A 25,686-nucleotide genomic window follows, 5' to 3' on the forward strand; every position below is an offset into this window, starting at 1 on the left:
AGTGATCGTACGGTGTCGTTTCGTCTGTATATATAGCGGAGAAGAAGGAGAAGAAGCGTGAGTAATTTGTTATATATACACACAGAAACCAGGTAGTAAAACTCAGTAGCGGTTTTTGATACGGGCGACACGGGCGGTTACCCGGGGCGGCATCGTGGTGGGGGGGCGGCATCACAGACATCGGCAAAAAAAAAAATTGCTCGTACTCGTGCTGCCCCGACATCAACCAGCGGATTTTGGGGATGGCATAGGCACCGATCGGTTTTCTATCGCCCATTCGCTGGGAGTAAGGGCGCCCTCGTTTGCGAGGTGCGCCTGCTGCTTGAGGCACAGGGAGGAGAGGGCGGGGCGGCGGGGGATTCTCTGGCTGGCTGGAGCTCGCAAAATAAAATAAAATAAAAACAAAACAACAAACACGAAAACACCAGACATTATAATACAGACTTATAATTTGCACCGATGTTTTTTCGAAATTCTGTATGCGAAAAGTGAGCGCGAGTGCCCTCGGTGCGCCTGCTTGCTGCTGAAGTCAAAGTAAACTTTATTGTCATCTCCGCTACATAAGGTCCAGTATATCGAGAGACGAGGCAACAAGGCTCCAGTTACAGCAGTGCAAGTAAACAAACAATACATATAAGAAGAGTAAGAAAATAAATATAAACTATAGGACTATGGGTAATTGGATCAATAACAATTTAAAATTTATATTTGATGGTTTAAAGTCTCACACACACTTTAGGACTAGTGGTAAAGGGCTCAATAACAATTTAAAATTTACAGTTTGATGGTTTAAAGTCTCACACACAACCCGTCGAAAGGGGAGGGGGGCCCTGCTGCTTCCAAATAGAGCACATTTCATTTATAATGTAAATCCAAGCCCATTATGTATTCATGATTTGAATCCTGGGTTGTGTGAAATCTCAGAAAAGCACCCTAGACAAAGTGAATCTGTGAACTAAGGTGTAGGTGTGTTAGATCATGTTGTGGTGACCTTCGAGTTGGGGGATTTGTGTTCATACTGGAGTGCAAAATTAAAACCAATGGAAGATGGACAAGAAAAGTTCAAAGCCATCAGGTCCTCAGTTTAGAAAAAATAGAAAAGAAGAGGAGGAGAAACGAGCAAAAGATACAGGTATGCAGATGTGTCATTGGATAATGGCAGGTCATCCTGAAACAATCAGAATCAGAATACTTTATTAATCCCTAAGGAAATTATGTGGGTTACAGTTGCTCCAAGAAGAAATGGTAAAAATAGCAACAGTAACAGACTAAACTCCAAACAATACATTATGTTACAGATTTTAATATTAATCAGTCATTATCAGTTGTTGATTTGTCCTGTTCTCATTGTATGACGAATTATGATGGTTGTTTGGTAGCCGTTAGCATACAATGCATACTCTCTCTCTCTCTCTTCATATGTGTGTGTGTACAACAGTTTTATGTTAATGTACAATCTACCGACTCACTCCTGGTGGCTGCTTGTCAGGGCCTGGAGCCTGGGGCTCGTCGGGCCCCTTCGGGGGTGGGGTGCCCTCAGCCTCTCGGCCTGGGGCTCGGTCACTCTGGCACAGCTGGCTGCCGGCGGAGCTCATGGGTCACTGCAACCCCCCCTGGTTTCTGTTCCGCGGCTGCTGAGTGACCCCTCATCTGGGGCTCTCCTCAGCTCTCTCAGGGAGAGTGGCACAGTTGCCCCTCCGTTGGTCTTCCCTGGTCTCTTGTGCTCTGAGGGCCTCTGGATGTCTGGACCCTGGATCTCCTCCATACCTGCTTCATGCCCTGGAGGACGGGGCTGTGGCCCCCCACACCCTCTAGCAGATCATTACATGAAGGAACCTTTTAAATACAAGCGCGCTCATGCTCACAGGTGTACACACGGGTGCTCACAGACACAAACTACACCCTTTTTGGCTCCTACCTCAAAGCACACTGTGCGCTGTCGATCCTACGTGCTGCACAATAATATTCAATATTTAGTATTTACTGTTATATTCACATAGATTATCGCAATGATGTTGTTTATTATATTGCTCTCTTTTTTTTTGCTTGTTTTCTCTTTTTTCTTTCTCAACAGGTGATCCAGGTGATTGATATATGTATTTTTTTGTCTGTTTGTTTTGTTGGTTTTTGCCCTTTATCACCGTTCCTCTTCCCCGCTGTTTTTCTTTCCCTACCTCTCTTTCTTTCTCCCTTTTCTTTCCCCCAGTCATGTCTGTCCCATGTGTAGCAAGTGAAAATAAATATTAAAAAAAAAAAAAGATTTGATATTATAATCTGACTCTTAATCCCTAGAGTAGTGTGGCATGGAGAGGGCAGTGAAGAAGGGAGGGGGACACTATACATACATAAATCCACACAAGAGCAGTGCAATCTTATTTTAAATTACATAACGTCTCCTGGATAAAAGCCATCTGACTCAAATAGAGGAGCTTTACATCTTTTTAGTCACTAAATTTTCAGGGGAATTGATTTATTTGACACAGGCATAATAACACTGCATTAAAACACACAGTTATGCACAAGCACCATTTGCACTGCAGCTAATTTACAACACCTGTCCTGAGGTGAGACAAAGGGAGCCATATATAAAAATATGAAACAGATATAAAAATAAAGCTCAAGTTGAATACAGAGTTATAGTGCGGGTGTGCTTTTATTTCAGCCACAGTTTATTGCTTCTGTTGAAAACACTGAAACTGGTTTGCATTTTTATATCACAACCTTTGCTCTTTTAATGATGGTGAGACGAGATTTTGCGCATTGTGATGTGACAGTTACTGTTTATTGAGGCCTGTGTGCTGTTTGTACTGCAGTGCTGATGTCTGGACACTAAAATATCTCTCAGTACTGAGGAAGCATGGCATTGTATGTATTTTTAAAATAATCCTTAGGTTGGCTTTTAAAGCTAAACATACTTTGTTTTCCTAAAAAATGAAAAGGAAAAAAAAACAATGTATTTGTTCATTTTTAAATAACTTTTATTACCTGACCTTACAGTCATGTGATTGGTAGTTTTAGGTTATAGCAGGACTTTTCTGCACACATTATTCACGTCTTTCAAATCTTAGATGTGAGTCTAAGATGATCCCTGATAACTTAATTTCTTTTTTTTCTTCCTTTTTCTTTTTCTTTTTTTGCCATGAATGCTAATTTTTGGCATTGTTTACTTGTAGAAAAAGTAATTGAGAATATATATATATTTTTTTTCACATCTTGTGTTAAATGAGAGAAAATTTAAATTAGAGTAAAATGTCAGTCATATATATGTAATCTCTGTAATATTCTGGATATTTATAAATGAGCAATTTGTATATTTTATAGCTATTTCTTATACTTTGTAACTTTGTAATATATTATATTTTTTAATCAAGTTCAGTCTGTTACTGTTCTTATTGTCTTGGAGCAACTGTAACTACATAATTTCCTTAGGGATTAATAAAGTATTCTGATTCTGGATTTAATGATTCACAGACCATAATGGATATGCACAAATAAATACAAACTTTAAAAAATAATAATTAAGGGAACACTGAGTCATCACAGTATAAGTCAGTTAAAGCTTCCTGGAGGTCATTTTGTAGGGCTCTGGCAGTCATCTTCCTCGTCCTCCTCATACAAAGGAGCAAATTCGGGTCATGCTGCTGTCTCTGCTGGGAGACAGAGCTAACCTTCTTGCAACAGCATGTTTAGATGTCATCCTGGAGGAGCTGGACTACCTTTACAAGCTGAATGGGCAGCAGGAGCCCATGCTACCAGAAATGACTCAACACTAGAAAAAAGTTGACATGATAAGGAAGGATAAGGACAGATTAATGATCTGTAGCCACCGCCTGCTAATCAGGCATTTTACTTAATATAAATAAGAAATAAGATGTAAATAAGATGATTGCAGGAACGATGCCGCCACATATTAACAGCATTCTGCAATTACTTGATTTTCCACTTGAGGGCAATATAACACAATAGGCAGTGTCTGTCTGTGAAGGTTCTCAGTCATCCAGGTCATCGTAGTCTAAGGAGCTTGGAAAGTAAAGCGTCTGGACTTCTTTAAAATGCTTGAGGACGTTTCACCTCTCATCCGAGAAGCTTCTTCAGTTCTGATGACTGTAAAGTCAGAAGGTGTCTCATAATATGGCTTAAAACTGTCTTTTTTTAAGCTTTATACATCCTTACCATAGTAATCTTGATGATCACTGTGAAAAATATTAGAAGATGGAGTTAATTCACACTTCAGTGTTTAACATAAAAAATCAAGCACATGATTGTACCTGACACACTGCAGAAGATTGTGCTGTTTCTTTCAAGGAAGTAAAATTAAGAATTGCCATTTCCTGTGTCCGTGTACAGGTTCTTCCCACTAGATGGAGACCTACATATGTCAAATGTCACTATATGTGTACCAGCCAACAATCCAAATTAGCTATGTATCCAACCTTTTATCCAGACAGTTTTATCCAGGGGAAGAGGCAGAGTACAAATTGCCGGTCCACAACCATTTATATTTGTATCCACACTCATAGCAAATAGATAATCATCAATTAAGCTAACATGCATGCATTTGGTCTGTGGGAGTAAGTCAGCATCCAGAGAAAGCAGGAGCTTGGCTGTGTGTAAACTGCACACAGAAAAGCCCAAAACAGCCACCCAGAACTGCCAGCATCCCACAAATGTGACCTGGGAGCTAAACAGCTCCACTAACATAACAAATGACAGGAAGACTGAAAGTTTACATTGGGATCCAACCTTTACAAACACATTGCAATAATCTTTGCTTCCATATTAACATCCAGTCGCCCAACTCCTTTTCTGTTAAACTCCCTTATTCTTTGTGTCCCTCTAATCATTCAGGGTGCACGAATGAGCTGTGGTTTGATGTTAAGGGGCTTCTGCAGTCAGTGCAGCTCTACATGAAGATGTCAGTCATGCTTATTTTCTTCCAGAAGCAAACAAGTTTGCAAGAACAACGACCCCGCTTTCACTCAGTCTGTGTGGAAGGAAAGAGCAATCTGGAAGAGCATCACACAGCAGAGCCTGGAAGTCCATAAAACGTTCTTCTGCAACTTGACAGAAAACAGCAGCTTTCACTGGCACACCAACACAGTGACAGAACAGGACGTATACTTGGCTTATGTGGGACTGCCAGTGTGCAAAGGAGATATGGATATTTCCAGCAAACCCACATCAGAGAGAGGGACAGACATGAGGAAGAGCGCAATGCAGATTTGAGCTTTTTCTTTTTTGTTTAGTCACAAGTAACATGCAAGGGTTTGACTTGGAATAGATTGTAGCTGAAGGTTCATCATTAGTGACTGCACCATATGTTTGTCTGAGTATGATTCAAGTAATATAAATATGTAATAAATAGTAATATAAAATGTTAAAGCTACTAAATTGCACCCCAAAGCAGAATTGAAGTCATCCTACATTTTTGCTAAAATCACTGAGCTGAAAGAAGTTTAAGTGATGAGGAGAAGAAGGAGGCCGAAGAACTGTGATGTAAACAGATCAGAGTGGAAAGAAGCATTAAAATGGAAACGCACCAGCAAAAGAATAGAGGAAGGAGTGTTGAGAGAGGCCTGTTATTCACTGTAATGCTGAGTGATGTTTCACTGCTTACCTGAGATTTTTGAACAGGCCCTTTAGGAAAATATTACGTAGGATACACGTGATATGTTTCTGTTACCATGGCTTATAAAAACCCCTCATTATTTACTTCTCTTTATTCCCTGTGAGGTTCTGAGCTCATAGATGGAGAGGGACAGACATGAGGAAGCAGAGCTCTGTGATTATAAAAGGACACAAAGCAGTGCAGAGACCCAACAAACATTACATTTAGTGCATTTATCACATTTAGTAATCGGCACAATGTAAAATAGTGTCTTAAATAGTGTCTATTTATTTTTATTATTTGGAAAAAACTAACGCAAAGAATTCTGACAACAAATTTAATCTGACAATAGAAATACTGACAGAAATATACAGGAACAAAACAAGTGAAGCTCGTTTCTGCCACTGAAAACACATTTTTCAGTCTATAAGTCAAAAAATTGTGTTATTATATTCAGGTTTTAGTTATTTTCTCAGAAGTTTGAGGTAATAAGTCAAAAAATTTGAGATAATAACCTGAAATTCTGATTTATAGATGGCAAAAAAAATCCTCTTTCCAGTGGTGAAAACAAAGTTTCATAATAGGAAGATATCAGTACACAATTGTTTTATTCTTCTTGCAATCATGTTGGTGATGCGCAGGGTTCCTAACAAGATAGAGCTTGTTTGGTGCAGTCTGCTGTTTTTTGTTTTGTTTTTTAAATCTAAGACCTGTAAGGTTTATTATCTTTCTCGGTGATCGGAGGAATATATGAGTATGCGAGGCCGTGCATACATAAACAACTACTTTGCTCCATACTGGTCTTTTTTTCATAGCAATCATTTGGAGGGGGTTTATTTTATTGGGGAATAAACATGCAGGAAAAATGATGGCTTTGTTCTATTAAAGAGCCCCAATAAGTCATAACACTGTGAGCTCGGATGCACAAACCAGGACCCTGAAACTAAAGTGGATAATAGTTTTATTACTCTTACTGGGATCAAGACTTGGTTCCCAGCTTTTTCCACTCATTGTTAATCTGACGTCTCATAAAGCAGAATAAATGAAACACCTGTGAGGGAGTGCAGGGCCCTTAACAATATTTCCTTGAATTTTAATGTGTAAAAAAGCTTGGATGGCCGTTATTATGTACCTTGTGGCCATCCAGCTGCAAAGAACATTATATGTTCTACCTATGAGTGCATTTATCATTATTGCTTTTTAATTGCCCTGTAATAGTACTGTGACTTCAGCTGTGTAGATTTAAAACAGGGTACTCAAATAAATAATATTCGTGTTTCACTTCAGTGTGCGTTTCGGTCCTTGGTGTGGTTTAGGTAGAGGGCAAGAGACAGACAATAAGAAGGAAAAAATGTTTGTACAGATTTTTACAGGCAGCATGAAATCTGCAAAAATCAAACTAATATACATCTCAACAAGTCCTGCAGCACCAGTGGAAAGACGTAAAACAAAAATTGCCACACATCAGCTTTGTGTCTCTAAGCTGAGTCAGAGTGGTGGGTGCAGCAGTCTAAGCAGGGACCTCTGTCTCCCCAGTGACTCGCAGCTCTTCTAGGAAGACAGTGAGGAGTTCCAAAACCATCTGAGAGACATAATCTCTTTAGTGTGTCCCAGTCTAGCCCAGGGTCTCCTCCCGATTGGGCCTGAAACACATGATCCAGGAGGTAGATGCTCGAATCAACTTGAAAAAAATAATTTGTAAAGTATCTGTGAGTCCTCCTGAAACCCTGTGTCCCTATACTGGGATGTTACATTTTGGTTTCTTTGCACCTTATGCTTCATTTTACTCAATAAAGTTGTTCTTGAACTTGTTAAACAATTGTGTTGTACTGTAGAAACAGCCAATGACCCATATGAGCGCATAGCTTAAAAAAAAAAGAAAAAACAACATTCTCTTCAAAAACAATGGTTAGTCCAACTAATCCCAAATAACTCAGGGGAATTAAAAATGCATCCCAAACCAAAAGCTTGACTCTCTGGAGGTTAAAGAATGCAATGTATGATGTAAAACAGGAGATAAAGAGGATAAAGATGGAATAAGTCACGTAAAAACGAAATGCCAGGCTGTATGGGTCCTGCACAGACAGAACTACAGGAAAATATTTTACAGCAGCCTCTAATATTAACATAAGTTGCTCATAACATAAAGATAAACATATATGAGATTTTAAAAAAGCTCCATAGCAAATGCTTTTAAACTCAAAACCTGTGTGAGTGTGTGTGTGTGTGTGTGTGTGTGTGTATAATATAAACACTCTCACGGCTCTCATCTGCTTGTCTCATTCCTGTCGCCGAGTGGGACTGATGAGTGTGAGGGAATCAGAGCGGATATAACTCTCGTTTCCTTGTTGTCAGCAGTTAACAGCTCGATCTGCAGCCCAGTTTTTCACTCTGTGCTCTGCTGTGGAAGTTATGTGTGTGTGTGCATGCCCACATGTATGTGACAGTTAAGATTTGCTGCACTTTTTGAGAGTGTGTGCAGTGGCAGCGATGGTGTACATGGAGGGGTGTGCTTTAAAGATAGTGAGTTTAATTAAAGATGAAAGAGCTGATGCTTAATTGATGAAAGGTAGACTGTTCCATTGCGCTGAAGTATGGGGGGGTGTTGACCCTCTTCTCATATAGAAAGCAACTGAAAATTGCCAGTATGTAAATACCAGTGATGTGTAATCACGTCTTTTGGAGCCTTCTTCCTCATGTTATTCCAGTTTTGGTGAACTATTCCACACATAATCTATAGAAAATATCTGGAAGATCACTTTTGTGGTGGAGACTACGTTCCAGTTAACTAACATCACCAATCATTTCTTATATTTTGCTGCATTATACCAGGTTTTTGCTATATCTGTTTCAGAAAGAGCGAGGCAATCATCCTACTGCTGTTTTGTTGTTCGTATTCTGGCTCGTCTTCCTCTGCTGACTTCATCTCAAAGACTAGTGCCTCTGAGGCTCTCCTCTATAAAAAATGGAGTAGCACAAGCTCTTTTTACATCACACTTTCTGGTACCAGGAGATTAGAAAGTGAAGGTGGAGTGCTCTGGAGAAAACACTCTTGCTCTGGGCATCTGTCCTGCAGTTGTACTCGCCACGAGACTCTAGGAGTGAGAACAGACTATATCAACGTCTTACTGCGGCAGCTGTGGCACAGTGGAAACAATCCCCCTGATAGCTGATGTGTAACAAAACAGTATTTATGCACTGGTGGCACTTCTTTTGATGCAAGTGAATAACTGGGACAAGAGCTGTCATGTTATATTTATTCATTCTTTCGGTAATATCTTTAGTAAACAGTACAAGCCTCATCAAATAAAACAAGCTCATAATAATAAATGGTGAATGAGTTTGAAATAAATAAACAAATTCAACAGAAGCATTCAACTTGAATTCAACAGGAGGGGAACATATGTCGACAGAAATTAATTTAAAAATAGAAACGCATATCAAAAACGGGACATCAAATGAATAAATACTCAATATATTCCTTTAGTCGTTGCTAGCTGTCTCACTATTGAACTGCATGTTTAAAAAAGAAGAAGAAGAAACTCTGATGGTACAAAGACTAAACAGCAGGGCTGCAGTACACTGTGCTTTCAGGAGCGTTTTTGTCTTCACTCTAAGTGGTGTAGCGAGGCTGGGGGTCATACATGCAGCAGGTTACATCAGGAGGTAGGAAGGAGGAGGCAGTGGGGGGAGGAGTCCCAGGCAGAGGAGTCACAGCATGGAGTCCCGGCAGAGGACGATCTCCATCTCAGTGCGGTACAGTTTCCCTCCATCTGATAGAGCCATGATGCTCTTCTTGTAATCCTCCAGTCCGGTTGAGTCCACGTCCTGCCATAAATGACACGGGCACACCGAGTCAGCGGATAAGCATACTCTACACTACAGCAATCTCATCTCTGCTCTATATTTAGGAAGTAGACAAGTAACCTGAACTGATTAATCAATAGGCTGACTATTCATTACCATTTTGTTCTTGTCACAGAGGTCCTTCAGCAGAGCATCGAGCTCCTGCTCATCAATACATCCGTTACCATCCTGGTGGATGAGACAAGAGAGGAGGTCTGAATTATACAGACAAGGAAAAATTCTCCTAAAAGCAGGGATCGAAGAGGATCAGGTGTAGAAGTGCAGCATAGGGGGAAAAACTGCTTAGAAATAAGTCACATAACAACTTGTTTTGTGAGTTTCTTAGTGTGCACGCTGTGAATAATCCCACTGAATTAAACAAGATATACGCAGATGTTTCATGAGCTATTCGGCTGATTTTCCACAATTTGACGCTGTAAAGCAAAAATTTGAATTCAGTGAGTGAATCTAATCATGACCTTAAATATAAACTGATGTCTGCTGCCCTTGATGTACATCCAAACATTGACCATGTAAGCCACAGCCTGCTGTAATCTTCCCCAAAATACTGCACTAAATGTGCCAAACTGCCTGATATTCTCATGAAACCTTTAAACAACACAAAAAATAGTACACTTCAATTACTTTTGCAAGATTTTTCACAAAAACATAATTAGGACATCCAATGTATTAAATTTTCTTTTCTTTTCTTTTTCTGTGCAGGTGGTGAAGTAAGCTGACGTTTTCCTCAGTCTGCCTTTAGGCATGGCCTCCACTGGGAGCCATCTACACCTGTGTTCAATCACATTATCCTGAATACTTAGTGGCTAGAAGGACAGCAGAACTCCGTCAAATTGTTCGTCTCCCTCATTTGTATGAGGAAAAAGAGGAAGACATGGAGTCAAAGTGCCTCATTGGTATGAGGCACTTTGACTCCATGTCTTCCTCTTTTTCCTGGGTCCTGGCTCTGCTGTGCTTACCTGTTATCCAGACTTACCAGTATTGCCAAGGAGTTGCAGCCGTCTCCATCCATCTACACCTGCCAGTACACCCTTCATCAACACTCACAGCGATTCTTTGAGGCTAAGACTGAGACACTAAGACCTCACCTCTTTGTTAATTAGGACAGATGCTTTTTACATTACACTATTAATTAGTTTTTTAAGTAATTCATTCTGTACTAAAGCAGAACAAAAGACTGAAATTCCCAAGATGATAGCAGAACTAAAACTATCCACTTTCTACTACTGATCTGGGCCCGGGTCACAGGAGCAGCAGCCTAAGCAGGGATGCCCAGACCCTTTTATCGCTGGTCACAGCCTCCAGCTCTTCCAGGGCAACACAGATACGCTCCTGAGCCAGCTGAGAGGCATAATCTCCCCAGCGTGTCCCATGTCTGACCCAGTGTGTTTGTTTAGAAAGTATTTCACAGATACTTTGTATGATAATCAAATCAAAATGATTTTATTAATCCCTGCAGTGACATGTGGATCTTTGACTAGTGTTTCTATCCCCAAATCCATGACATTATATAGACTGCCAAGACATTTGGCCGTGATGATGATCCAGAATTATTTGATCCTCAGTTTTCCACCAATCCCCATGAGGGTGACATTTATAGTAGAGAGCAAAACAAAATCATCAAGCACTTGACAATGTAAGATATTCAGAGTTATCCGTAAGGGTGTTAGCATTCTGATCTGAGCAACTAGCTCCAGTACAGCTTTACAAAGCTGCTAGCACAGCTGCACACATCTGCTTAGGTACCACACACCATGGATAATACACAGGAAGGGAATATAAACTATGACAGAAGAAGATGCTGTTTTCACCTGATCGTAGAAAGTGAAGATGGAGTCAAACTCCTTAACCGTGAGTCTGATACCCTGTGTGTAAGAGAAAAACAGAGAGGAGTGAAATTTGTTAGAAACTGATGGGTATTTCTAGAGAGCGGTAAAAGCCCCACCAGATCCAGAACCGATATTACCGTAATCCATGTAGATTATGATAACTGGGACTAGAGTTCAATTAATCCTCAGCAGACAGACTAATCCTCTGTCCGAAAGAAATTGCAGATCTGCCCTCACAAGTCAGCTGTACATATCATGACATGGTACATATGGGATGTATATGTGGAATGGGAGGTGAAACCTATACACACAGAGGTCATGTTTCTTTTTTTTAATAATAATCTTCTACAGTGCTGTTTACAAGTATTTCACCTCTTCCTGATGTCTTATTTTTTTTGCATATTTGTCACACTTACATGATCCAGATCATCAAAAAACTAAACACTAGACAAAAATAACCTGAGTAAATACTAAAGGGAAAAATCTATCCAATCCGCTGTGTGAGAAAGTGTTCCCCCGTTTGTTAAATAATGAGTTAACTGTGATTAACCACATTTTTTTTGGAAAGCTGGGTTCAGTTTCACTCACCACACCTGAGCCAGACCTGTATACTCAAGACGTGACTTAAATAGACCCTGAAGCAGGCTAGAAGAGCCCATGAAGAGCTGAGAAACAAAGCCTGGAAAGGGTTATAAAGCCATTTCTAAGGCTTTGAGACTCTACTGAACCACAATGAGGGCCATTATCAACAAATGGAGAAAACCTGGAACAGTGGTGAATGTTCCCAGGAGTGACAAGGAGTTAAAGGTTCACACAGACACCTGCTGATAAGTGCTACGTAACAGACTTCTTCAGCTTTTCAAGCAGGTCAGAGTCTCGGCTTTAACTGGGTCACTGTAACACGTTGATTTTTTTCCTTTTTCAGCCCTTCTGTTGTAGATTTGCTGCTGTGTTTGGGATCATTGTCCTCTTGCATAACTCACTTTGGGCCAAGCTTTAGCTGTCAGACAGATGGCTTCACATCCGACTCTAGATCACTTTGGTATATAGATGCGTTCATAGTCTACTCATTGACTCCAAGGTGCCTAGGTCCTGTGGCAGCAAAACAAACCAAAATCATCAATCCTTAACCACCACTGCACTGACAGGTGGTATGAGGTGTTTGTGCTGACATGCAAGTGTCCAAAAGACATTGTTCTGGAAGTCTAGTGGTTCGTTCAGATGTAACGTTGAAGACATAAAATGTGCTGCCATTTTTTTCTTTTTTTTTTAGAGAGAGAAGCTTTTTGCTGGAAACCCTGCCAAACAGGCCACACTTGTTCTTTTTTCTCATTTTACTGTCACAAACTTTAACACTTAGCGTGCTAACTGAAGTCTGTAGAGTCTGTGATGTGGGTCTTGGGTTTTTATGTGAGTTTGTGGAGATGTATTAACACACATCTGAGTGCTACAGATGTGCTACAGACCAGTGAACTGCCAAAACCTCTGGTTTTTTTTGTATAGCGTTGCTGACACTTCCCGATGATCAATTAATCAAGCAGATTTGATTAGCAGCACCTAGCTTCTAAGCCTCTTCCTGTGAAACCTTTCTTTCTTATGTGACTGTACCTGACCAACGTTGTTGTCCTGCCAGACAGGTCTTATCTGCCTGGCTGGACTGCCTCAGTGGTTTACAAAATCCCAGCTCAATCAGGCATTCACAGAGAAAGATGTTGATCCTAGAAATCCCATCTCAATACTCCAAGAAACATGGAGCCCATCTGGCTGCAGGAGGGGAAGTTAGACTATCATATATTTAGCTATCATATATAATTTTGTTCTGAATCTCTGGAGAGCTCTTCAGTTTCTGACTTTTTCACATCAACAGGAACTGACGGGATCTGAAGGAACAGGCTTTTGTCGCTTATAAGCATAATCTTACCTGGAACTTCAGCAGGAAATTTTCCTGGACTGGCAAGAGCCTGTGGTGAAACACAGACATGTGAACGGTGTCCTTAAAGAAAAGTTTTAAAAATGTTCCTAACATACAAATAACACAAAGACGACACTCACCTGGCCATCTCAGAGAGGCCCAGCTTCCCATCGCCATTAAGATCAAACATATTTAGCTACACAGAAAGAAAATTAACAGGGAATTTATTGAAGTAATGTATCACATATTAACTACTCAAGGGAGCTTAAATGTGGCAGTTAAGTGTTTAGCCCACAGCAATACAGGGTTATTCTGTGCTAATGGGCTGCAATGTTTGCAATCTTTGCCTCGTGGCACTCACAATCGTCTGCGTGTATTCATTAAGCTTCTTGTCTTCATAGTTTCTGTTCGCCTTCTTCAGCAGGTCTGACAGGAAACCCTGAAGTGAAAACAAAATAACCACCTCAGCCACTGATTAGATGAGCAAGCTGAGTATTTGTTTTCAAGTTGAGGTTTTGTTTTTCACATGACAGAATTTTTAATGGAGCGTGTCATGTCCATGTGCAGTTTCAGAGTAGTTCAATCAGTAGCACCGATTCTTCCAACAGCGTAACACACAGAAATGAATCATCTCAACCAAGGACAGATTAGTTTAGTGTATTCGCTGCACAGCCAGTCACACTCCACATATTATCTACTTACTGCTGCCTTTTGGTTGTGAAAGGAAAATGACATGTATAACTAGTCAAAGCATTTTCTAAATATGTCTTAAATACTGGCGTGTCTATGTAAATTGCCCCTACGTGTGATATTGATTCGTTATTATCACATGTAGGGGCAATACTGCAGCCATAGTGATCAATTTGAATTTACTGCACAGATCACTGCCCCATGCAGCAATCTGCTGTATAGTAGCACACATAGAGACTACTGAAGTCATCTTTTGCTGTTTCATTTATAATTAGAAGTGTTGTGTAGGCCTGAATCAGGAGGAAAAGACCTAAAGTTTGAATTAATGCTTTTATGTGGATGCATCAAAGCGTGTCTGCACGCAGAGATGGAGCCGCTCATTCTGTTTAGGATTACATACATGGATAGTCCATGAAGAAGACTACATAGGGTCACACACTGGGTCACATTTACCTAGAGTCTGAAGAAAGTGGTTTGCAGAGAAGATTTCTAAAATGCATGAACAAAACCAACAAAACTGTCCATCTGCATAATGATACTACATTTATTTTTGCTTTATTTGTGATTTACCTTCAGCTCATTCGATTCAATGTATCCACTGCGGTCAGTGTCATACTTCCGCCAGGCCTGTCGGACAAGAATAATGTTTTCAGAAAACACCATATCATCTTTAACCACTTTGACAGTAAAATAATAAAACTAAATCCTTACACACTCATAAAAACTCAAGTAAAAACAAACACTGTGTAAATGTTGACTCTGTCAAAGACCTCATCAAAGATGGATACCTAAAAGTCCTCCAGCGCTCTCTGCGTTTCCCCTGCACAAAGCTGTGCTCCATTCATAATGTATGGCTATCTGAGAATAGCTTTAACACACAGAACAGCCTGAACATCACACCACTAAAAACCTTCTAAAGTAGCGCACATCAAGTGTGTGTTTGTACAGTTTATTTACAATTTAAGCTCACCAGATGTTTTCTCTCAAACAGGAAATCTCTGCTTTATTAAGCACAAGGTGTTAAAATATCTCTGGAAAAACTCCTTCAATGTAATTAATCCATTATAGGTGATATAAAGATGCTTTTCAGGCTCAGAGTCATCAGATAACTATTTACTCTATTCACTAATTGCTTCTAATTTTAAGTTATTTCAACTATTCATCAAAATGGCCAAAGAGAATTTATGCACATCAGTGATGTCATTCTGCTGCTAGGCGTGAGTGTGACCTAGATCTCAAACACAGCAGCTTTTAGGACAATATCGAATATTTTATGAGTATCCAGGGTTCTAATTAACAATTCACACCTTTAGTGGATTGTCTCTGTATGAAACAGGTGTCCTAACTTGGGAGGAAAATTAAAGGAAATGTGAGTCAGCTGAACGGGCGTCCCACAGGACGGGCTGTAATGGCACACGGACTTGAGGCAATTGTGAGCAAATTTCACAGCTCACTAAGATTTATTAGTCACTGAGCAACTTTCCCTCCAAAATATGGGACTTCAAAAGAAGCACAGAAGGAAGGAGGCTAATTCTTTACATTCAGCTGAATGGCTTTGGATAAGAATATGAGCTTGGCTGACCAAATTTGTAGGGTTATGTAAGAGTGCTCGCTGCATATCAACAGTTAAAGCCCGGGACACAGATGTGTATATATGCCAACTTACTGCCATGAATTCAGAACTGGATCCAACAAACTCTCTGAAACAGATCAGGAAGTTTTCTTCTGTGGGCAGAATCTGAGCCAACTGCAGAGTGATACATGAAGAAATGGGAAGATTATTAACCAACGTCACATATTTTATGTTATTGGTTTGTAGTTACAGAGTGTGAAGCATTTGAAATGTAGGCTTCATATAAACAATTGCCGTTCACAGTGAAGACAAACGGGGAACAGAAGAGGATGAATGAGGCTGGATAAAAAGTTTCTAAGAAAATAAATTGTTCTCACCTCTGACATCTCAATTCTCCCATCAGAATTCTTGTCAAAGCTGGCCATGAACTCTTTCATCTTTTCTTTGAATGTGGCATGTGAGGGATCCTGCAAACACATCGAATTACACTTATCAAGATATATGAAATATATGAAAGGTTACTCTTATAGAGTAAGGTTTAGTAATGGGCATAACTCTTGAAAACAGAACAAAACATCACAATCTGAAAATAGACAGCGCTCTTCCTCCAGCTCTCAACCTCTTTAGTCTAAGCCCCGCACATCATGGGCTAAAAATAAATACATGATTTTGGGGCTTTCAGTGGAATACTTTTAGGTTTACAAGCTCTGCTTTTGCAGAGGGGTAGAAGAAGCATAAAAAGTGGCCATATGACTCTCGATCTGCACAAAATGATCCCTATGAGTGCCACCCACTCCAATCTGAGACATTATCAGATGATGATGATAATGATGAATAAAATGGTGGTAAAAAAATATAATGCAACATTTTTATAAATAAGCCATTAGATAAATGCTGGAGAGAATCATTTATCTTGGGATTTATTGCATAAAGTGCTAAAACAAAGATTTTAATTCAATTATAATTGAATGCACTCTTAATGGTGGTGTTTATTTCTGAGGTGGCAGCAGCACATTAGAGCTCTGAAACCTTAAACTGGATACATTTCAACTTTAAAATGTTACCATACCTCAGTCTTGTACTGAAGGAAATGTGAGAATCACTTTAGTTTGTTTCGTTTTTAGTATCAATGTGAAAGTAATTTTAGTGACTGAACGGGTATTCTTGTTGTGTATTTTGTGTTCGAATAGCTCAAATTCTAACAGAGTAAAATACACTTTGTAGCACATTAGAATCAAGCATAACAACATTTATACATTTTCTGTATCACCAAATTAATACATGCACGTTCTCGTGATAAAGTGACGCAGATTTTGCACATATAAAGGCTACAGGAGCTCATCTGATTACAGGGGTTTTCTCTGTATTATTGTAGTGTTTTTAGCTTGCAATATAAAGCACCTTGTGATATTTTTTTATTGTGCAATTTACTTCTAATATTTTTTTATTTGAGGATTTTTCTTTTTTTTTAACCAAGATTTATATTTTACAATCAAGGTTTATGTTTTTTATTGTATATTTTATTTTATAGTTCATATTTATTTTTAATTTAGTGACTGTTATATATAATATAACAGCCTGTACAGCACTTTGATCAACTGATATGATACAGGGATAAATTTTGACTTCACTTCACTTGAAGCTGAGCGATAGGCAAGTTGTCCATTTATATTAACTGATTAGGGCAAAACGGTTGTGCAGTGGTCAGCGCTGTTGCCTCACAACAAGAAGCTTCTGGTTTCCTGGGTTCAAATTCAGGCTCCTTCTATGTGGAGTTTGCCTCCATTTCTCTCCAAAGACATGCACCTTAGGTTAATTGGTGATTCTATATTGACTGTAGGTGTGTATAGGAGCGTAAATGGTTGTCTGTCTCTTGATGATCGACTGGCGACCTTTCCAAGGTGTACTTTGCCTCTTGCCCTGTGACGGCTGGGACAAATTTTTCAACACCCCCACAACCCTGAATTGGACAAGTGGAAGAAAATAAACTGATGGATGTACAAAGAGTAAACACACTCACCATCCCTGCTCCTCGTCTTGCATTCTCCAGCTCGCTGAAGAAGTCTTCTAACTCCTTCCCTTCGATGTAACCATTTCCTGCGGCGCATCAGAGGAACAAAATTAGTTTGGCACAAATGATGTTATGAGGCTTTTAAGTCGCCTCAAGTTTTGTTGACTGCTCAAAAGTTTAATTAAAGACTCAGATGTGGATGAGTGATTAAAGGTCACCAGGGGTTCTTTAAATTTGGCAACAGCCGCCAAACATTGAGCTCTAGTTCGGTCTCAAGTCCTCTTACCCCAGTAAGCAGTTTACAGGAGTGTATATGGAGCCTGTACATGCCCACAGCTTCACCAAAATCACTCTCTAAATATATTTGGCTGGTCCATCCATCAAATCAGCACAAAAATCTGAATAAAACTCTGGATGACCACTGGACAAGATATGAGTGAATCCTGGAGGACGGCCACACTGGGAAATAAGATGACCAGCTGCTATATCATCTCTACAGAAGTAAAACTCACTCTGATGAACTGGAGAGGTATGTTACACACAAACAAGGTCATGCTAAGCTGACATTCAGCTGTGTGGCGATTCAGTGTCATGCTGAAATAAATAAAAGAACAGTCAAGCGCTGCCAGAGTGTAAGCAGCATAATGAGCGCTTTGTTTTCTTGCCTAAGAGGGTGAAAGTGTTCGGTCAGATTGATGCTTATTGGGGCATCCTGTCCCTCTGTCTGGGTTTGTGCTTCTTATGACGATCACATGACCCGAGATAATTTAACACAATAATTTACTTCACTGGTTTGCCTGCAAGTTCCACTAACAGGGTAACATAAATTACACTCCCCAGTCTCTTTTTAATCATAAGAATGAGTCCCATCTGTGTACTATACCAAAGGGGGAGGGGTTGCTTTTTATGTTGCAAAAATAGACATCGATGTAAAGGTTATTTCAAATAAAACAGAGTAAAATGCAGAGATGCACTCTGCTCCTGTCTTAATCTCTTATCCTCTCATCTCCCTTCCTTTTTGATCGTTTTCTCCCTCCCTTCGTCCTTTCCTCCCTTCCTCTCATCTCGGTGCCCAGCATTATTTGGACACTTTATCTGATAGGTGCTCCATGTCTCCATCTGGGCTATGGGTGAGCCGATGTTTCGACATAAACATGTCAGTTTTTCAGAGAAAGATTACAAAGCTTTGGGTGCAAAAAACCCCAAAAGATACAACATGCAAAAACTACACAGCCTCGGTTCAGCAGATAGTGATGTTCAGTTGAGATTCCCTTTATTTTTTACTGTTTCTAAGAGGCTGGGATTTAAATGGTAAAATGGCTGGACGACCATAATCTCTATCAAAGTGCAAATTAATGATAGAGAGCTTTTAAATTGCAGAATTTAAGCTATAAAAATCATCTGGTCATCAAGATGTCAGGAGAAAGGGTCAACAGTCTGACCATTAATTTTTGCATCACACTATTACTTGCATAGATAAATAACTGAACGAGTGAACGAACAAGCAAAGATAAAATGTCCAAAAAACAAAAAATATCTTTGGTATTAAAATAAAATGTATTAAAATAAGGAGGAATCCTTATTTTAATACATTTTATTAAATGATATGGTACAGAGTTGTCTCATAGTGAAAAGAGTGGATTTGAGCGTTTGTATGTGGATGTTGTGTGTTCTCTATGTGCATGAGTGGGTGCTTGTTTCTTCCCACTATCTTCAGAACTGGTTAATTTAAATTGATCGTGGCAGTTTTTCTCTCTGTGCTGGCCTTGTGGTGGAGTGGTGCTCAAGCCAGGGTGTCCACTGCCTTTAACCTTTTGCCAGATGTGATAGCCTCCCAGCAAAGAAAGCGAATGGGTGGATGCTAAGGAGGTTGGAAAAGAGCGCATAATCTGTGGTGATATTTCTATCATATGTCCGCGCCCCGCGCCTACATAAGCAACACCTCTCAGCTCATCGGCGCCCGCTGCCAGAGTTTATGTTGCAGTCCGAATCTCAGCTGTCACATGGAGCGCACCACTGCACACTGAGCAGATGCAGTCCTTTCTCTCCCCAAACAAAAACACAGCTCAACTGCTGATTGCTCAGTGACACCTCGAAAACAATTCAGCTGATGCACGATGACTAAAAATGACAAAAGAGGGTCATGTGGGAAACAGATTTCCCTGAGTGTTTCACCCCTAGGTGTGAACACAAACCTACATGAGGCTCCACATGCTGCAGTATCAGCTGTATGAGTTGTTTTTGTTTGTATGACAAAGAGGAATATTTGATTCATTCTTTGTGTTTAATTCACTGCAAAGCAAAGTCTTCTGTCAGATACACTTTATATCAAAGATGGATAAAGTCACCGGGTCTGAAAAGTGAAACCCGGCTGTTGTTTTTTTAATGACCAACAGGGGGCAGCTCCTCTGGTTTAAAAAAATGAGTTCAATTTAATAAAAATCTATAAGAAAATAATCATACTTGACAGTGATTTATGAACTTAATAAACATTTTCCCCGTGAGTTTGTGGTACCAATCATGAGTTTAAAATCTTCTTTAATGCAAAGCAATGTTCATTTTGCATTAATATGGTCCCATTTAGAGTAGAATTTATAATACAGCAGGATATACTTTAGGATGTGACTACCTCATGACTGAGCATCCAGTGCAATGTCCTCAGTTTATCACTTTTCACCTATGACATATGCTTTCAGAAAATCTAACTGGTTAACTTGAGGTCTCCAAACAGGAATCTACAAACCGGTGGTTAGTGTCACTGTGACTGCATCCGTCTGGTAAATACAATCCTTGCTGCACTACAGAAAGGAATTTGTTGATGCCCTTTTAGTCAACAAAAGCGCACTGCCTACATATCACCCAAAACAGACTGTCGAGGTTGTGATTAACTCATTTCTCTCACTTTTGCAATTTAGTCCATCTTGGAGTGGGGAATTAATTACTCCTCACCTTTACTGAGCTGCTCCTAACCCTCTCCTTCTACAGGCACAGTTAAGCCACGAAAATAACTTAGATTGGGAACAAATTGGGGTTAAAATGAGCTAAAGTGTTGAAAGGGAGCAGGATTTACAGTGAGGCTTATTGTGAAAGCTCTGTGGGCCACTGAAGTACTGTCAGGCTGTGCTGTTCGATGAAAACAAACTGCAAATTTATCGGACAACTAAAGGTCATGACTTTTTCTCAATGGCTTCAGAGGGTAATCTTTTAAACTGAAGTTGCAAAATGAAAATATGTATAGCTGGATCGGCTCATCATGAAACAAAGTGGGGCAATGAAAGCACTCTTCTGCAGTTCAGCTGCCCCACAGTTAAACAAATATCTATTTGTATATCAGATATAATATCACTAATTGTAAATATGCATCACCTAAACTTAGACTAAACTTGGGAATTTTATTTACTTTTATTCCTTGAAACTGATATAACAGCTTTTGTAGTTTTGATCCATTTATAGAATAAAATAAGATTTGTTTTCATTTCAAATCTTAGAAATTAAAATAAAAAACTGAAAATTTCATTCCACCTTGAGCACTTAATGTTACTTTAAAGATATTTTATAATGAAGTCTACCTCAAAATTAATTACACTGATCATTGCTTTCCTCTGTGATGCAAGTTATGCTATATTCATATTCATTTTAGTGCAAACTGTCCAGTTTCGGAGATGCCGGCTGTAGAGATGTCTGCCTTCTCCTGCCTTGTAATTTTCAAAGTTTGAAAATGCATTTCAAAATCTGGTCTTTTTCTTGAAATCATGACCCAGATACTCAAAAAAATCTATTGTGCTTGCACTGAGAATTTTCTTTCTACTATCCACATCCCCAAAACAAAACAAAGAAAGCGTATAGCTGCAGTCCTCTAAAGATCAGGACTGTTCCTGTAGAAACATCTGTCACAGAAATACATTCAAGTAATTGTTTTCTGCATGGGTTTATCATTGTGGCCCACTTTACAATGTTGCTTCACTGCATTGACGGTTGTGAGCAGTTGCAGTTCTTCTAAGGTACCTCCAGGGGACGTCAATCAGGTTGAAGTCTTGACTTTGACTGGACCATCGCTGCACGCTGATTCTTTACTTTTGCAGCCATTCTCTTGCAGATTTGTTGCTGTGCTTGGGATCATAGTTCTGTTGCAAGACCCAATTTTGGCCAAGCTCTAGCTGCTGGACAGATGGCCTCACATTTGATTCTAGAATACTTTGGTATACAGAGCAGTTCATGGTTAACTCAACGACTTTAAGGTGCTCAGATCTTGTGGCTGCAAAAACAAGTCCAAATCACCACCCCTCCACCATGATGCTTAACGGCTGATGTAGGAGCCATTTTTTATGTTGGTACCTTATGTATGCCGCTAGAGGTCACCTTTTGTGTTTTACGACATGGTGTGTCTATGGGAATGTATTTAAGGTAGACACACGTAATTAGCGGCAGGTGTGTTGTTGTTCGGAAGGAGCAAACAGTTTGTGACTGCTGTGCTGTCATGATATGGTGTTGGATAAAGAGAACTGTTGACATCAAATACAACAGAGGGAAGTGGAATAAAGATTCAAAATGAACAAGATAAGTACGGCTGGAGTTATTGGACTGTAACAAGTTTAACAAGCTCATTCATATCAGTGGCATCGCGTCACCCCCGCCAACGAACACCTCAGTGGCTTCAGCTGGTCTGAGGTGTTCTTGCTGATGTGCTGTGTTTGGTTTTCTCCAAACACAGTGCTGTGCATTATGGCCAAACATTTCCGCTTCAATTGACATTGTTCCAGAAGTTGTGTGGGTTGTTCACATGCAACTTTGCAGATCTAAGCTGTGCTGCAACGTTCTTTTTAGAGAGAAGAGAGTTTGTCCAGCCAACCCATTTGAAAAAGTCATACTTGTTTGGCTTTTTAGTTTAACTTTTAACATGCTAACTGGGGCCACTAAAGTCTGGGCTTTTTGCAGTTTCTCTGAGCATTGGACATCTAGCCTTGTCTACCCCCGTGAACATTGCGGTATTGTGTTAACACACGTGAATGTTTCAGACTAGCAGACGTCCTCATATAAGCATTTAATCAAGGTCACCTGATCAGCAGCACCTAGCTGCATATTCATATTCCTATGAAAGCAGGTAGGGTGTAACTAGTTTTTTACATGACTGTAGCTAACATTGCAGCTCACACATGAGCCCGTCATGGAGGCATGGGAAGATGGTCACTTTCTCCTGGAGAGTGATTGGGTTGCTTAGTAGAAAATAGGCCTGAAACCTCTCTCAACAGTTCAAGGTAGGTTTTTATTTGCTTGTTTGCTTGTTTTGGTGCTTTAAATGCCACACAGAAAGTTCCACTTGTTCTCCAATGCAACAGCTCACACTAAAACAATATACATGGATAAATACAGACCAGAGTAAAAATACCTACATCTTATTAAATTAAATTAACACTTGCATTAATGAAGGCCCTTATATAAGTGTCTGTTTGCCAGTGAGCATGCATTCTGGCACATTTACATGGCCATCTTTTAACATCGACCCTAACCTGAACCTGTTTATATCCTTAACCCTAAAAGCAAGTGGAGGGCTGTGATAGACAGGATCATCCAACATGTCCTCAATCCAGTGGTCTAAAACTCAAACTGATCCTCATAACAAGTACACACACACACACACACACACCATCCACTCTCCACTTCACTGTAAGCTCCACCCAACAAAATCCAGAGAGAAAAAAACACACTCCTTCACTCTTGCATCCTCTCATCTCTTACCTTTTCACCCTCCCTCCATCCCCCACCCTGCTACCCCTTTCCCCCTCCCCCCTCTGCATCCACATCGCTCTCTCCCCTATCTCCCCTTCACTCTCTCTTTTCTATCTTTCAGCCCTTCGTCTCACTGTTTCTGATCTGTTTTTTCCCTTCGCCCTCTTTGTCAGCATCCTCTTCGTAACACAACTTTACAATCCACTGCAGACCCCCTGACACATTTCTATAGTAAATAAAGTCACAACGCAAATGACCAACAGTGATTTAATCTGATGGATTTTACTAAGTAAAATAGGAAAACTGTTTACTCATATCACAAATGTATCCTATATATAGTAACCTATTAGTTCAATTTTCTTACTGCAGTTTGTGACATTACTGCACTGATTCTGCAGATTTTTACTACATTTTACAGTCGCTGAATTATTATTTTTTAACGCACAAAAGGTTTTCAACTCTAGCTGGACACAAAATTCTCTTAAATGCACTAATTTCAACCCCATCTTTTACATAATTACTGTTTAGTAATAAACACAAATTGATCCGATGGCTAGTTCCACAGTCATTAGACAGGCGGACACTTGAGCGCACTGACCGTCTACGTCAAAATGCTTCCAGATGTCGATGAACTGCGCTGCGGTCAGCTCAGCCAGGTGCAGTTGGGGCGGCTGCTGCGGTTGAGTTGCCATCTTTGCTGTTTCTCCCAGCTTTAAGTCGTCCACAGTAGTTGGAGGTAAACTTTTCCTGGTGTAGAGTTCCTCGGGTCTGTGGGATGCGCCTCCTCAGCCGGGGCTTTTAAACCACCCGCGATGCCCGCGCTTCTGCTGTGCGCCACACGGGGGCGTCTCGACCGCGAAGAGAGCAACAGCAGAAGACCAATTACAAGAGGAGAGTGTGTGTGTGTGTGTGGAGGGGGGGGGGGGTCCTCTGGGCTTTGTATATGAGTCACCATTAACTGCCGTCCAGGCTGCTGGTTTCATAGAAGGATCATTATACATCATTCAATCCTGCTGCTCCCGCAAGGGGAAAATTACATCAAACAATTTATTCTAAAGCAGGGCGCCCTGCTGGCTCCAGTGGGTCTACTCACATCTATGTCATGCCTGTCTCTGCCAGTCCTGCATCTCCCTGAAATGTGAATGATCAGATAAAGTGTTAAATTAATGTCCAACCACACCTGAGGAGGAGGAAGAACTCATAAAAATGAAAGGCTGAGGGCCATCCTTTCTCACAAATCCCTACTCCACTGCTTTTTCTTTTGAGATGACCCATCTGTCTTTCCTTCCATCACCTCCTCCCCTCTCAACCTCCCACACCCTTTAGCATCAATCTTCCCGACCTGTGCAGGTGAGAGGGGAACTCAGTCTCCCCAGCCAATCAAACACGTACTTGGCTTCAATCCAAGCAGCAGCAGTAGCTGTTCTTGAAGGGCCACTAAATCACCTAAATTCGTTTGTTCATTCTGCAGTGCACTGTTGTCCCCCTTTTCCTCACCTTCCCCTCATTCTGTGGTTCTTATCCCTCTCTGGTTTGGACCCCAAAGAAGGATAGTTGGTGTGCTGGGGGATGGGACTCAGACGATGAGGATGCAGAAGAAGAAGAAGAAGAAGGAGACACTTTATCTCCTCACTGCAGAGCTGTGTGCTGCAGAGAAATGGAAGAAAAAAGAAGGAGAGAGAGCAGGAGAGGGCAGCTTATAAGTCTCTCTCTCTCTGTGTGTGTGTGTGTGTGTGTGTGTGTGTGTGTGTGTGTGTGTGTGTAGGATAAAATGCATATGTAAATACTGTGTATGTGTGAAAGACAGAAAAAAGTGGGGGTATTTTTAGGAACTCCCCTCTTAAAGCCTGAAGTGTATGAATAATGATCAGAGAATTTATAGGATTTGTTTGCAGAGCTCAGAGCACTTTCTGATGAAAGTACCAGAAGTAAAGCGATTCCCTGAATAGTGAAGATGGATAAGTGATGAGGTTGTTAATGGACCACTGATCACCTTTTAAACAGACTTTGATCTGACTTATCCAAACACAAAAAAGGCATGTGAAGATGTGCACGTGCATCATGAATTTAAATCAGGACGGTTGCCCCGTTAGTGTTTGCGTTGCATGCCACTCATACTTTTCGTGGTTTGCAGATTATGGATAATGATGCAATCTGTTTAGCGGTGTATTAAACATATCATATGAAATTTAGATTAGCTAAAGTGGCTCAGTGTTGATATCTAAAATGGAAAATGAAATCAGGATGAGGGGATGGTGCAGACAGCCAGGTGTTTAAGAGGCTTTTCAGTTCACTTTGATTACATTTTGTGAAAGGCAACAACAAAGAGGCATCTTTGGTTTTATGTAGAATTATTCAGGATCAAGAGCACAAACCCTGCACAAGTTTACACATAAAGACAACTGATTATTTAACGAATTTATAACCCAGCATGAAGTCAAAATGTAGCTTCAATATACAGTCATGTGA

At 40.3% G+C, this 25,686-nt stretch overlaps 1 protein-coding gene across 1 annotated transcript; it reads right to left on the reverse strand.

Moving 5' to 3' along the window:
* Positions 1–8,858: 8,858 nt before the first annotated feature.
* On the reverse strand, positions 8,859–23,991 carry LOC120721558 (calretinin-like). Its single transcript, XM_040011960.1, has 11 exons — positions 23,816–23,991; positions 17,500–17,576; positions 15,857–15,946; positions 15,573–15,653; positions 14,477–14,533; positions 13,578–13,655; positions 13,357–13,412; positions 13,226–13,265; positions 11,287–11,340; positions 9,572–9,643; positions 8,859–9,436 (listed from the first exon to the last, which is right to left on the reverse strand). Exons 1-11 carry the CDS (start codon positions 23,907–23,909, stop codon positions 9,320–9,322), a joined length of 816 nt encoding a protein of 271 aa, XP_039867894.1. The 5' UTR covers positions 23,910–23,991; the 3' UTR covers positions 8,859–9,319.
* Positions 23,992–25,686: the final 1,695 nt, after the last annotated feature.

The sequence above is a fragment of the Simochromis diagramma genome, unplaced genomic scaffold, assembly GCF_900408965.1.
Source record: "Simochromis diagramma unplaced genomic scaffold, fSimDia1.1 OVJJ01000603.1, whole genome shotgun sequence".
In the NCBI taxonomy this organism is placed as follows: domain Eukaryota; kingdom Metazoa; phylum Chordata; class Actinopteri; order Cichliformes; family Cichlidae; genus Simochromis; species Simochromis diagramma.

What these genes read in the sequence shown, in the direction of transcription:
- LOC120721558 (XM_040011960.1), bottom strand. Translation starts at nt 23,909, where the DNA reads ATGGCAACTCAACCGCAGCAGCCGCCCCAACTGCACCTGGCTGAGCTG. An exon ending in GAAGCATTTTGACGTAGACG is followed by an intron (nt 17,577 to 23,815) that starts GTCAGTGCGCTC and finishes GATGCGCCGCAG; the next exon opens with GAAATGGTTACATCGAAGGG. An exon ending in TCTGTGACAAGAACAAAATG is followed by an intron (nt 9,437 to 9,571) that starts GTAATGAATAGT and finishes CATTTATGGCAG; the next exon opens with GACGTGGACTCAACCGGACT.